The 14,403-nt window shown below is 48.6% G+C and overlaps 1 protein-coding gene across 3 annotated transcripts in view; it reads right to left on the reverse strand.

Annotated features, from left to right (window-relative positions):
- The window catches only part of Shank2 (SH3 and multiple ankyrin repeat domains 2), a 453,640-nt gene that overhangs the window by 331,080 nt on the left and 108,157 nt on the right, over positions 1-14,403 (reverse strand). For all 3 annotated transcript variants that reach the window (XM_085841131.1, XM_085841128.1, XM_085841127.1), the window contains exon 10: positions 6,488-6,565. In XM_085841131.1, the coding sequence (XP_085697257.1) occupies positions 6,488-6,565 (78 nt within the window). The remainder of the gene's footprint in view (positions 1-6,487; positions 6,566-14,403) is intronic.

Consider the following 14,403-nt stretch of genomic DNA (forward strand, 5'->3'; position numbering starts at 1 on the left):
ACCAGAGAGATGGCTCGGTGAATGAAGGTGCCCACCACCAAGACGGATGTCCACCACCCTGGGGACACACACAGTGGAAGGAGTCCTATGATTTTGTCCTCTGACCTCCACCCCACACCCATGTATACACACACAAATAAGTATATATATATATATATATATATATATATATATATATATATATGCAAGATGAGGGAAGGCTTAACTTAGGCTCACAACTCAAGGGTACCATTCACTATGGTGGGCATCTGGTCATGTGACACCCATAGTGGGAAGCAGAGAGATGAATGCTCATACTCAGCTCACATTCTCTTCATTATTCAGCCCTGAATGCCAGCCTGTGAGACGGTGCTGCCCTCTTTCAGGATCTTCCTTCTCCAGTTGAACCTCTCTAGAGAGGCTGAGGAGAAGGCTCAGTGGGTGAAGAACCTATTGTGCATGCCTGAGTCCCCACCACCACCCATGTAAAAAGCCAGGCACAGGGCAGGGATGCACACATTTAATCACAGTGCTGGGTAGTGGAGATGGACAGTCTCTCTGAGGCTCCCTAGTCAGCCAGGCTCCCCATATCTGTGAGCACCAGATTTAGTGAGAACTTGTGTTGAGAAATAAGTTGAGAGACTACAAATAGAGAACTGACTCTAACTTCTGCCTCCTTACGTACAGTGCTCTGTAGGCACCCATTCACACACACACACACACACACACACACACACACACACACACACCAAAAATAAATTTAAAAAACAAGAAAAAAAAACCCTCTTGAAATGCCCCTTAGACACACCCAGAGGTGTTTCCTAGCAGATCCTAAATCCTACCAAGGTAAGAATCTAGACCAACCAGGACTCTCATCAATTGCATTTTACAAGCTCCTCCTCTTGTACACCTGGTACCAAGGTGCTCTATGCTCGCACCGCCCCCTAGTGCTACGCATGAAAAACTACATGAAGTTGTCACCAGGCAGTTCTTTGCCCAGTAACTCTCTGCCCAGTTCCCTTTGCTGAGGATCCAGGTCTTGGTCTAGACCCCAAGATCACAGAGATAGAGGACACAGCTGTGCGTCAGATGAAGAGGCTGAGTCGAGGACTATTTATAACCCCCAAAATGTGCATAGCAAGCTGTAGGCTCCTGCAGAGGTAAGTCTGAAGGGAGACAGGAATTTCTTTGGCCAGCTGAGAGTGGAGTCTCACTTGGCTGCAGAGTTCCTGCCTCCCTCAGCGCTCAAGCAGTCACCTGACTTGAAGAGTTCTTATTCCTAGAGATAGTGGTACCAGGGAGAGTGATTGAAGCTCGTTGATAAACAGGGGCTTAGCTGTGAGGATGTCTGAGCCATGCCCAGGGAACTGGGCAGAAGAAGCTGGTGGCCCACTCTGATGTATCAGGTCCAGGAGAAATGTGGCTAGGGGCTAGGCTTGCTGTTGTCATTTGGGTTGGGGCTGATGTAGGTAACACTATAGCATGGACAGCACATGGCGACTCTGAGACCCCGGAAACCTGGAGAGGCTGAGGTGTTCCTCTCAGGGTACAAGAGGACTGTGGACTGAGAGCCCCGAGGACTGTGCAGAGCCTGAGGACTGTGCAGGAGCCCCGGCCTTCTGGAATGCTGGGGAAGGGCTGAGGAACAGCAGAGGTGACTGGGCCAGAGAGGTGGCAGCCCAGACCCCTGGGAAGATCCTAAAGTTCTCTGCTCTTCAGCAATGCAGACAAGATTATGTGCCAGTGGGAAGAGGAAACATGAGAGATTATTTTTCAAAACCCCAAATCAAATTTTGACTTTCATTCCTGTCACACATCCAGGGAGCTGGTTGAAATAAGTCAATCTTCCACACCAGTTATAAGCCACCCATTCCTGTCCCACGCGCCATGCCTGTGTTGACCACGTTTCATACGTGGCTTTTGCCCAAGTGTACAGAAAAAGTGGCTGGTGGTCCTCCTTGGCTATGTCTGGTTAAACATAACTTAGGAAGACATGGGCTTCGCTCATTTGTCACAGTCACGAATAAGTGTGTCCAGCTTTGGTTAATCACCATGGGGTGTTACCCACATCTGCTATAGCTGGGCAGATGGTCCCCTGTAAGTAGATTGAGCAGGCATCCCTCCAGGGAGTAGTGGCCATATTTTAACATCTGCCTGCTTGCCTACAGTTACTGCTGGGTTCTGACAGGTGTTGGCTGGACAGTATAAGCTCCTCCAGTGCAAACCCACAGACAAGTTCCTTCTGTCCGGTGTCACTCGTGATAGATCACCTCCATCCTCGCTGCTCCTAAGTCCATCTGGTTTCCCTGCTGTTGGGTCTTCCCTAGCTCAGGGTTTCCCTGCGTAACAATCTAGTCCCTCATTGTGGGCAGTGGCCTGCAGCAGCCCCAGGTGTGGTCCTTGTGAGGATGTGTGCTAATCACATACTGGATAGCTCCTATGTACAAGTAGGAAGGATGCCAGCCTTCCCTGCTGTTCCCAAAGGGTCTGACCCCTGACTCTCCTCTGAAACTGAGGTTTCCCTGCAAGCCTTTAGGACACCATCTTTATGAGCTCTGGGCCCTTACAGAATGTGTCTCTAACTGGTGTTCTGAAGACCCTTCCAGCTGCGGGCCTCATGCCCTTCCTCTTGGCTACTGTCCTGAGAGGTCTCTGCATGTTTCTTCTTCCTCTGGAAATCTACATTCAGACCCTAAACCCAGTTAGTCCTCAGTCAGCATTGCACTGATCTTGACCTCCCTCCAGTTGCTGTTGTCTCTTTGCTACAATTCCCCTGGAGAGCCTTGAATGCCACCTCTCATGGAAGCCATACGCATTCCTGACACACTAGGGATCATGACATCAGATCATGATGACATGATGATCATGTGTCATCTGGTTATGACAATTTGGAAGGTCCCTTCTATGTCCCAAGTTGTCTCTGTTCTCACCCAGCATCTTTGCTTCTGCTATCCAGCCTTCTAACCTTCTGCCTTCCCCAATGGGCTATCCTCAGCTATCTGTCCCTATTTTCAGTGTGAAATATTAATATGCAAACAGGAAACTGTATATGGTGTCAACTATTTCTCAACATGGGACTGCCTCGGGTGCTCCTGCTGGGGTAGGATACTGCAGGTGGGTTCTATTTACATATACATATATACATATACATATTTACAGATTACATATAGGTTCCAGGGCATGGATGCGTTTGGTGTGCTTGGAAGAAGGCCTGAGTGGCTGAAGTGAGAGAGGAGGCAAAGAAAGTGGGGAGGGGGATACCTGTGAGTACAAATGTAGTGTCCTATGTGAGACCCTGATCAAGTTGCTGATCATGATTAAGCAGCACAGGTGCCAACTTCTAGAATGACTCCCAGATCCACCGAGCACTTGAGATACAAGGTAATGGGACTCGGAGCTGGAGTCTCACTTCCTAAAATTCTGCTTCCACTGTCTCGTGTCCCATACTCTGACAGCAGGGTGTTCGCTGTGTCTCAGAGCCCAGACAACTCATCTGTGGTCTAAGATGTCATCCATACTGCAGATCACATGGCATGGTGACTGGCTCTCACAATGAATGATTGATTTCCATCCAGAACCTTCTTCTGCTCTGCTGCCCATGCACACAGAATCAGACCCAAAGCCCTTGCAAGCCTTATGGACCCACTCATTTCCAATCACACGAGCTGGTCTCTGCACCCTCCCCAACTGGCCAGTCTTGCTGCTCCAAAAGCCCACCAGGCACATGTTGACCCCAGGGCCTTTGCACAAATCAGCCCCTACCTTCCTCTCTCCCTCCCTCCCTCCCTCTCTCCTGGCCTCTGCTCTGATGTCATGAAAGCCATCTGGGACACCAGCCTCCATTTCACTCTGCTTTCCCACCGTGCTTTGCTTCTCTTGTGTTTAGCAGACTTGACACAGTACAGCATGTGTCTGCTTATCTGCTGGCTACCTGTCTGCCTGATGTGCTGTTAGTGGGAGAGGGTATAGCCTGGCTGGGTCTCATCTCCCCTAACACCTGCAAGCAGCATCACCCGCAAGTGGCTGTCACTTGAAGCGTAGTGTGAATTGGCCTGGCCAAGATGGCAGATTCAACCTGGATTTCTTTCCATCATAAATATGTATCGTCTGCCAGTCACATTTTAGGTAGTTCGGGCTCCTGTCCTTCGTCTAGAAATACAACTCCAACCCCCCTGTTTCTATGGGAACGCAGAGCCCGAATCCCAAATAAGACTCACAGAAATTTGGAGAGCAGAGACTTAGAAATGAGCGGCTTCCCCAGCCACATGCCCTTGGCAGGGACAGCAGGCTGCCAGCCAGCAGGGCCGGCGATACTTTCCCTCCGACTGCCACAATCTTGCCTGACTCCAGACCCTGTGCTGTTGTGATTGATGTAAAGCAAGAAATACATATTTCAGGACTTGGGAGATGATGACTCTCATGTGAGAGTCCTAGTTTGATCTACAGATCCCACTTTTTAAAAAGCTGGGGTGGGATGGCATGTGCCTGCAAGCCCAGCACTAAGGGGTAGACAGGAGCCCAGACTAATTTACAGGTTCAAGATCAAGTGAGAGACCCTGTCTCAAAAATACAAGGCAGATAATATGTACTGAATCTGCACATGAACATGTATATATACACACACACACCACCACCACATCACATATCTCATATTTGGCCTTTACCTCCATTCATAGAACAGAGCTCTTAACACCTCTTGGGTTTCTTTCATATGATAATGAGACAGACCAACTTAGTTCATGGTCTCCCTCAAGGCTGAGGCTGGTGTAGGGACATAAGTCCAAAACCCCAGATCAGGGCTGGGGTTTTCAGCCTTCCTCCTCAGGGCTGGAGGCTAGACTGATCACAATTACCAGTGATATAGTCAACTATGCTGGGGCTACATCTGAGATGACCAGAAGGGGAACCCTGAGCCATAGCTCCTAGTGGAGACTGGCTAATCAGAATCCTGGCTGGCTAGCTTTACACATAGTAACTCCCAGAGAACAGCCACACATGGGCATGTGTGTGTCCAGGCTCAGTCCCTGTGGACTTTGCCAAAGCTAGCTTATATCATGTGTGACACACCTGGGGAGACTACAGTGGGGTGTCTCAGAACCCTGCTTATGACACCCCACAAAGAGAAAGGCCCCTAGAGAAGACAAGCCAACCCTACTCTTTTTGTTGTTGTTGTTGGGTTTTTTGTTTGTTTGTTTGTTTGTGGGGTTTTTTTTTGTTTGTTTGTTTTTCAAGACAGGATTTAGCCCTGGCTTTCCTGGAACTCACTCTGTAGACCACGCTGGCCTCAAACTCACAAATTCACCTGCCTCTGCTTCCCAAGTGCTGGGATTAAAGGTGTGCACCACCATGACCGGCCAACTGTACTCTTAAAACAATTATACATGATACCAATAGCAACAAGGCCCCACTGAACCCCTTAAGCAGGAAGGACATTCCAAAACCCTAGAGAAAGGGGGCCTAGAATGGCCTAGAGGACTTTATACATTTTCCACCAAACCACAGCTTCTAGAACCATGATATCACCCAGTGCCTTGTGGTGTCATCACTGACTGGTCCCTCAACGGAGCAGTAGCTTTAGAACAGGTTGAATGCAGAGATTACAGAGTTCCTGGTCACCAACAAAGGGCTCTACCTTCTAATCCTATATATCAATATAGCAAGAAAACCCTTTCATCTGTCTTCCTACACTGCTCAACCTGGGAACCTGGCTTGGAGCCTCACATGAAACCCACCACAGTGGGATACAATCAGGAGACGTGCCTTGTCAAGCTGACCACCAGATGTCACCCTCAACTGAAGAGGTCAAGATGACAGTCATGCCCCATGTGCGCCCTTTGTATGAACTGCTTAGGAGAGAGGACTCCATTCAGGCAGAAAGGGGATGAGTGGCTGCTAGGGTTGAGGGAGGGACTGAGAGTAATAGTTAGAGGGGACAGGACCTCCTTTTGGGGTGATGGGAGAGTTCTTAGCCAGAGAGTAGTAATGGCCAAACAACATTCTGAATGCCCTTAAAGTCACTAAATTGGTTTTATCAAATCTTTTTAAATGGTTAGGTTGTTAACTTCTGTGTCCTATGCATTTTCCCTAATTTATGAGCAATTATGAGCTGATTTACATGTTCCCAGAAGGTGGCAGGCCAAGGTCCGGTGGGGGTTGTTCTCCCGGACTCTGGGGTGGTGGAGAAGGAGGACACAGAGAGCAGCAAAGCCCCCTTCCCATCAAGTTTGCACTCTGAGATACAGTTTAGTCAGCACTTTCCAACAGCTGCAGAATTTGAAGTGGTCTTACCTCACTGCCCTTCTAGAACCTTCTCCAGAGATAAGTCTCTGCATTATTCATACTTTTTGGTCTAAAAGAAGCAGGCTAGGTGGATAGGCAAATGGAACCACCTTAGCTGTACCACAGGGATGCAGTGCAGCCTCCTCCCAGGAGGTACTGTGGCCGTAGTCACTGGCCCTGCACTGCCTCTAAACAATAGCCTGCCACGGTGCTGTCAGTGACTCTTTACCTGAAATGGTGTCTGGCTGTTGTAGTTTTTCAATTCCTTGTTTCCACCCCGAAACAGCAGCACTCTGGCACAGCTGTCCTGTAAATGGAAGAAGTCCACTTGTGAGATGGTGGCATGGGCTGTACCTCAAGACATGTGCTGCCAAGTTCAGGCTCATGGAAAGTCTGGGGCCTGTGCCTGAAAGGTTAAATGGGTGTGGCGCTTCCAGGGAGAGCAAAGACAGACAGAGGGATGGGGGAGTTGGTAAAGCTTTTGCCATGCAAGCATGAGGACCTGAGTATGGGCCCCAGATCCATGTAAAGATGTCAAGTGCCGGGACTGGAGACATGCCTCAAAGTTAAGAACAGGTGATGCTCCTGCAGAGGACCCACGATGGTTCCCAGAACCCACACGGCTGCTTAGAAACACCCATAGCTCCAGAAGATCTGACGCCCTCTTCTGGCCTCTATGGGTACTGCACTCACATGCATGCACATGCATGTGTGCACACAGAGATGTGTACACAATTGAAAAATAAGTAATCTTCTTTTTGTTGTTGTTGTTTTGGGTTTTTTTTTTTGTTTTTCGAGACAAGGTTTCTTCGTGTAGCTCTGGCTGTCCTGGAACTCATTCTGTAGACCAGGCTGGCCTCGAACTCAGAAATCTACCTTCCTCTGTCTCCCAAGTGTTGGGACTAAAGGCATGTACCACCACTGCCTGGCTCAAAAATAAGCAATCTTAACAACAACAGCAAACAAGTGAGCTGTGTGGTGGCACCTGTGTGCAATCTCAGCGCTAAGGCAGCAGATCCTTGGAGCCTGTCCAAATTACTAAGTTTCAGGACAGAGAGGATCTCTCTCTCTCTCTCTCTCTCTCTCTCTCTCTCTCTCTCTCTCACACACACACACACACACACACACACACACACACACACACACACAAAGAAAGAGAAGATAAATTCCGCTGAGGCTTCATCACCACAATGCTTTTGAAAACACCTTGGCAGAAGCTATAAAATTTTAAACCACACCTGCCCATGGCAAACCAGGCTACTCCTGACAATACAGATGTTCCACACACATCTATTAAACATGTGACAGGTGACTGGAGGCAAGTCACAGAAAGAAAGAGAAACTGTGGGAATTGTGTAAACATTCTGAGACAGGGTAAGGGTGTTCTAGAACATTCTGCAGTTGCAGGACCCACAAGGGTTTGCCTATAACTCCACAACTGCCTATAACCCTGGAGCTTTCCAGGGTCACAATGTTCTCTAAGTGTTCTGTAGAACTTTGGGCAGTTGCAGGACCCACAAGGCAAATGGACAAAGCAAACAAAAAGCAATCAAACAAACAAACAAACAAAAGATCCCAAAAATCTTCCTAGAAGCCGGGCGTGGTGGCGCACGCCTTTAATCCCAGCACTCGGGAGGCAGAGGCAGGCGGATTTCTGAGTTCGAGGCCAGCCTGGTCTACAAAGTGAGTTCCAGGACAGCCAGGGCTATACAGAAAAACCCTGTCTCGAAAAACCAAAAAAAAAAAAAAAAAAAAAAAAAAATCTTCCTAGAAGGCAAAGGTCTGGCCAGCAGAGGAACCAGGTTTCATCACATTTCCAAAGTCCAGAGAAGGAAGGGGATCCAGGCAAATACATGGGTCCTTGCCCATAGCCCAGGGTTACATGTCTCAGCACTGGCAAAGTGAAGGAGGGCATTTCAGTGTCTATAATGAAAGGGAGCCTCTACCCCTGGCCATTTATCTGCCCTTAGCGCCAACAGAGACGTCTCACTGACCTTTGGAAGCTTCCTGGAGGATGGCGTGGACGAGTGGCTATCAACAAAAGGACAAAGGGTAGACCGTTGGGAGATGGCTCCGTGGGTAAGAATGCTTCCTGCTCTTGCAGAGGATCCAAGTTCAGTGCCCAGCACCCACTTCAGGACACTAATAACTGCCTATAACTCCAGCTCCAGGCACCCAATGCTTTCTTCTGACCTTCGCAGGTACCCACACATGTATGCACACACACATAAACAAAATAAAAAAGCTACACAAGACTGAGATTATGGTGTTGATATAGAAGGACTGACTGCAGTCGCATGGTCACTTAGTGTGTTCCTAGGTGACAGCATAGTTACCATTTGACCCTCACGAACTGAACTTAGCAAACTATGATGCCTACCACATCCCTAGGTGAGGAGTTGCTTGGTGGAGTTGCTTGGTCCTTGCTGAGCAAAGCTTCACTGTGTGGTGCACAGCTACCTGAGTAAATGGACCCTGTTAGGGTTCAGGTTGCTGAATTCTAGTTTGGAATAAATATTTGCATGATTAGTTTAAGCCAGTGTTTGTCATTGGACTGCAGCTGGTCAGGCCCCTTGCCAAGTCCTGCATATCTGCACTCAGGGATGCCCAGCAGGCAGGTGTGCAGCAAGGATAGAGGCTCAGTCTGTGATTACACCCTGCAGAGAAGCAGGTGTTTTCCCTCTGTACCCCAGATGCATTGACCATCAGGACCCTGGGAGCTGGGAGGAGGTCCTCCTGCAGCCACCAGAACTGAAAAGGGTATGCGCATGCTGATGCTCCCTTAACAGGAGCTGGGGGCTGTGAGGGTGTGTCAAGAGAAGGAGGATGAGGGCTGCGTGGATGAGAGGCCACAGAAGGGCTGCCCTGGCCTGACCCAGGGGCTCCCCAGGCATCCTGAGCCCAAGCCTCAGCCAGCCTCAACCTGCCCCATTGTGGCCCTGTCATCTACAACCTAAATCTTTAGGGCAATGAATGACACCAATCACAATACAGCTTGAGTGAAGGGAATGTTGGGGTGAGAGGAAAGGAAAAGAAAACTGTGTCAGCTCAGGCGAGGAAGCAGGTGGGCCCTACCTGGGAACAGCACACAGCAGCCAGAAGGACTCAGACAGGAAACCTGGCTCTAGGTTTCCCCAGGAATTGAACCTGGGTGGAGCTCTTTGCACCATACCCCCTCAGCTCCAAAAGCAACTCAGAGCCCCCTGTTTCCCAATCAAAACTCCAGACTCAGAGCCCCGTGGGGAATCCTGGGCAACCCCTCACTGGCTCCTGTAACCCCTCAAGAGTACCTACATTGTCACTGACATTTTCATAAAAGGCCAGGAATAAACCCTCCCCTGGTATTGTCATCCCCACTCATCCAGTGGGACGTGGGAAGGGGCTCAGAAAACCCTTCTACTCACCCGAAAGGGGCTGTTTTCAGAACCCATATGAACTACCCCCCAGAGCCCAACCCATTCTTGCAATGATGGCCAGGCTACAAAGGCAGAGTGCATTCTGACACAGCAGCTCGGGCCTGAGTGGGGACCTAACGTTCCAGTTGGGCAGATCAGTGGTCTGGTTAAGGAACAACCCCTATGGAGGAAGGGCCACCCCTAAGAAAGAAAGATCCCCCCTTCTATGAAGGAGGGAACACCCCAAGGAAGGAGAGACAACTCCTAGGAAGGAGGGATGACCTCTAAGAAAAGGAAAGCACTCCTAATGAGATGGGTTAATCTTGAGCCATGCTAAAGAGATGGGAGGAATAATTATCCCTTTAATGAGATACTGTACTTTTCCTTCCCAGAATTCCCTCTGCCTAGCACAGTCACTATGATCCTCCATGAGACTCTGTTGAGTCAGCTTGCCTTTGAAAGTCAGGCCTCAAAAAGACACGGCTTTCCCGTTTTCTTCTCTTTCTCTTTGTTTTGGACGCTTGCCAGAGCCTAAGTGGTTGGTTGGTTGGTTGGTTGGTTGGTTGGTTTGTTTTGCTCACTAGACTCTCTCACTCTTACCCTCTGCTCCCACCATGGAGCAGCCTGTCCTCCATGCATGGCTTTTCCCCTTCTCTCCTCCACTCTCCCTCAGGCAACTGCTGAGATTCACAGCTTGCCTGTTCTGGAGATTGTTTTCAGAACTCTAATAAAAGCTTCCATTTTTTTATTAATGAAACTTAGGACCTCAAGAGTGGAGCCCTGACTTCTCTGATTTCATAGGGCAACCCTGGCAGGATCCCCAAATTCTTGGTTAACAGTTCCAGTCAGTCAGCTACTTCAGAACTAAAGGGCCAGAGGTTTTGTGGCTTAATAATATGCAACATGTGTGTGCATATGTATGTATGCATAAGCACCTGTGTGCACACACCTGTGCAGGCATGTGTTTTTTTTTTAATTTATTTATTTATTATATGTGTGTACACTGTAGCTGTCTTCAGACACTCCAGAAGAGGGCATCAGATTTTTGTAACAGATGGTTGTGAGTCACCATGTGGTTGCTGGGATTTGAACTCAGGACCTTTGGAAGAGCAGTCGGTGCTCTTAACTGCTGAGCCATCTCACCAGCCCTGGCATGTGTTTTATACCTTGCTGCTCCATCTCACATGCCTGGCACAGCACCTTGATGGGGTGGCAAGAGATCCATACCACAAGAAGGAAGGGCAAGCATGTGGGAGAGCTGCTTGAACTGGATAAGAAGAAGAGAAATGAAGGGTTGGTGAGAAACGGGGCAATCTGCAGGAGGGTGAGGAAGTCCCCAAGGCATTAATGCAGAGCTTAGCCATTCCCCTGCACGCCCTTGGATGGCTCGAGTCTCAGTTGGCAGGCCTCCATCCTTTAAAAAAAAAAATCAATGGAGTATGAATACATAAGCAATTTGTATTCATCTTCTAAGGGCCATTTCCCTGCCAGTTTTTCTCTTGGTGCAAATTTTCAAAGACACTTAAAAAAATATGTCTTTTCCCTGAGGGGAGTCATTCTGAGGCCACTCTGCACTCAGCTATGGGCTATGTGCCTCTGGCTCCATGAGCTGTGGGCCCCACCATCCTGTCCACATTGCAAGTAAAGGGACAGACTGAGAAATCTCAGTCATCCATGCCTGTGGAGAGTTGGCTAGCCAATGGCCACGCCAGTCCCTGGGGACACAGAATTGAAGCATGGGGGTCACGGTCCCTGTGAACTTGGGACGGGTGGGAGTCGGGGGACAAGAAGCAGTCAGCTTAAGGTGGGCTGTTCTAAAGGTCCTTGTGTGGCCTTCAAAGGAGAACAGGGCCAATCAGATGGATATGAGGCAGCTGGTCAGTAGTCTGAGCCCTGGTATGACAAGAAGAGAAGCTGTGGTCGCAAGTTGGTGAGAAGGTCATCTAAATCCCAGCCTCTAACTCCAGAGAAAAGGATGCTTAGTTAGAGAGCAGGAAGGAGCATAGGGACTGGGTCTCCTAAGAGGCCACCAGGTGGAGACACCAGGTGAGCAGGTGTGACCACTGTGAGGCATCACCAGGATAACTCTACAACCTTTAATAGTGTGTCCCCCCCAAAAAGACCTGGGTAATTGAGACCACTTATCTCACATGCTGTAGGTCACCAGGCTTCTGTTTCACCTGTATCCCCTGAGTTCCATCCAGACCCCAAAGGTTGAGGGGAGTCTAACTTCATCACTTCTTAACCTGGATCTGCTGACCAGTATGATCCACATACCTGTCAGTGGTATCCGCAAGGTTCTCAGAGGAAAGACTGTATGGATGCCATCTACCTTAGTTAGCTTTCACTGTCAACTTGACACAGCCTAGAGTCAGCTGAGAAGGGAGTCACAGTTGAAAGACTGCCCAGATCAGATTGGTCTGTGGCAAAACCTGTGGGTGAGTGTCTTCATTGTTAATTAATATAGGAAGGATCAGCCCACCGTGGGCAGCACTATTCCCTAGGCAGGTGGTCCTGGGCTATAAGAAGGGTAGATAAGCATGAGCCTCAGTGAGCTAGCAAGCAGCATTCCTCCATAGTTTCTGTTTCAAGTTCCTGTCCTGACTTCCCTCAATGATGAACTGTGACCTGGAAGTGTAAGCCAAATAAACCCATCCCTCCCCAAGTTGCTTTTGGTCAAAGTGCTTTATTACAGTAACAGACAGAAGTACATTCTGAGAGACCCAGAGCCATAATGCCTATAGGGATGATGGCCTTCAGATGGCCCCAGGGAAGTGGACACATGCCCCATAAGAAACCAGCAAGGCACAGAGATACACATTGAAAACATTCCCATTCCAACACACAAGAGGCATATTACCAAAAGGTAATGTGTGCTTATGTGTGTGTGCACAGGCATGTGCATGCATGTGTGCGTGTGTCTGTGTGTGCACATGTGTACATGCATATGTATATTTTTACATGCATGCATGCATGCATATGTATGTGTCTGTATGTGCATGTGTATATGTATATATGTGTGTTTTCATGTGTATGTGCATGTGTGTGTGTGTACATGTGTGTTTATCTTCTAGACAAACCAGGCTGCTCTAGTAGCCTTTGATATTTAAGCTTCCTCTGATCTCTCATTACCCAGGGTGGTGCTTTCTCCCTCTGGAGCTCTTGGGAAGCCAGCATGAGGCAAGAGAGCCCAAAGATTAGAATCAATTTGCTGCTTACAATCAGAGTCCTAATTAGTTGATTGCATGAGAGGAAAGAGAATCTTCTGATCACAGTGTGTTTTATTAAAAGTGCCCTGATGAAATTGATAAAGCATGAATAGCATTCTACACACCTGGGGCTTCCAGATCTGAGGAGTAGCTCATTAAGGATGATCATTATCAGTTATATCACCACACCATCACCATCATCACCATCATTACTACCACCATTTTCTCTTTAATCATCATTCCCACCATCATCACTATATCATCATCAGCATCACTAACTTTACCATCAGCACCACCATCAACATTACCATCATCATTAACTTTACTATCACCATTATCATTATCATTCCCATTAACTTCACTATAATAGCTTCTTCATCACTATAATCACCATCACTACCATCACCTCATCAACAGCTACAGCATCACCAGCATCACCACCATAATCTCCATGAACATCATCATCTTCAACTATCTTCAACACCACCATTACAGCTTGGAGTTGCTGAGTCCTCACCCCATGCCAGGTATCACAGATGTTTGGTTTCTACTTCAGCCTCTTAGCAACCCTAGATCCAAAGTGCATTCGGGTCACCTAATTGCCCATCAGAGCCCAGTGGGTCAGGCCTCCTCATCACTATCCCATGTCCCTGAGGCCATGTCTCTCCTTGCCCTGAATCTTGCCCTTCTGAATTCTCTCCCTCCCTGGGGCACATCCTCTGCATACCCAGTATGACACCACTTCCTATGTAATGGTCTCTGTTATCAACAACCAAGCCTGTGAAGCCACACATATCTGAAGACAAAGAGCCATGGGCACAGATGCCAGCAAGGCAGTGATAAGGGGAGAAAAGACTGAGGACTCTCTATGTGCAGTGCCAAAGGCTGACTTATCCTTCACTCTTGAGACAGCTCCCATGAGGAAGCTATGCAAGACTGTGACGCTCAGAGCAGTGCTAAGGCAGCTTCACTCACACAATTCAGACACAGCTATGGGCTGAGACAAACTGAAGACCCCCTACCATCCAGGGGAGGACAGATTCAGGTACACTCACTGATATCCCAACTTGTCATGGTGTCAAGGGGCTGTGTGGTCAGTAACTCCAGAGCCTATAAACCAACACAGTACCCGGTGGAGGTGCCACAAGATTAGTCACCTTGGCTCAATTTGTCCTAGGCTGCAGAGAACAGGCATACTGTCTGAAGCTGGGTGGCAGTAGGTTGCCCTCATGAGGGGGCAACTTTGTGGAGTGGACAGCTCTCCCCACCCTTGCTCAGACTCATTGGCCTGTTGGATGGAAGTCACCCAGTCCTGGGGAGGCACAAATTTATAAATGAGGTGCGAGAAAAAGATAGTGTAGCCTTCTACTCCAAAGATGGCTAATAGCCTGCGGGCCAGATCACCCCCTTCCCCCAACCCCACCCCTCCTCCCTGTTTACTGAACAAATAACTTTCTTGCAGCATGGCCACTTTCCATGACCTGTCACTTCTGACCACTATACCATGGCTGCTCAGCTGACATGTGACCAGAGGGTCCAGG

The sequence above is a fragment of the Mus caroli genome, unplaced genomic scaffold (assembly GCF_978045245.1).
Source record: "Mus caroli unplaced genomic scaffold, Mus_caroli_1 scaffold_8, whole genome shotgun sequence".
NCBI lineage: Eukaryota > Metazoa > Chordata > Mammalia > Rodentia > Muridae > Mus > Mus caroli.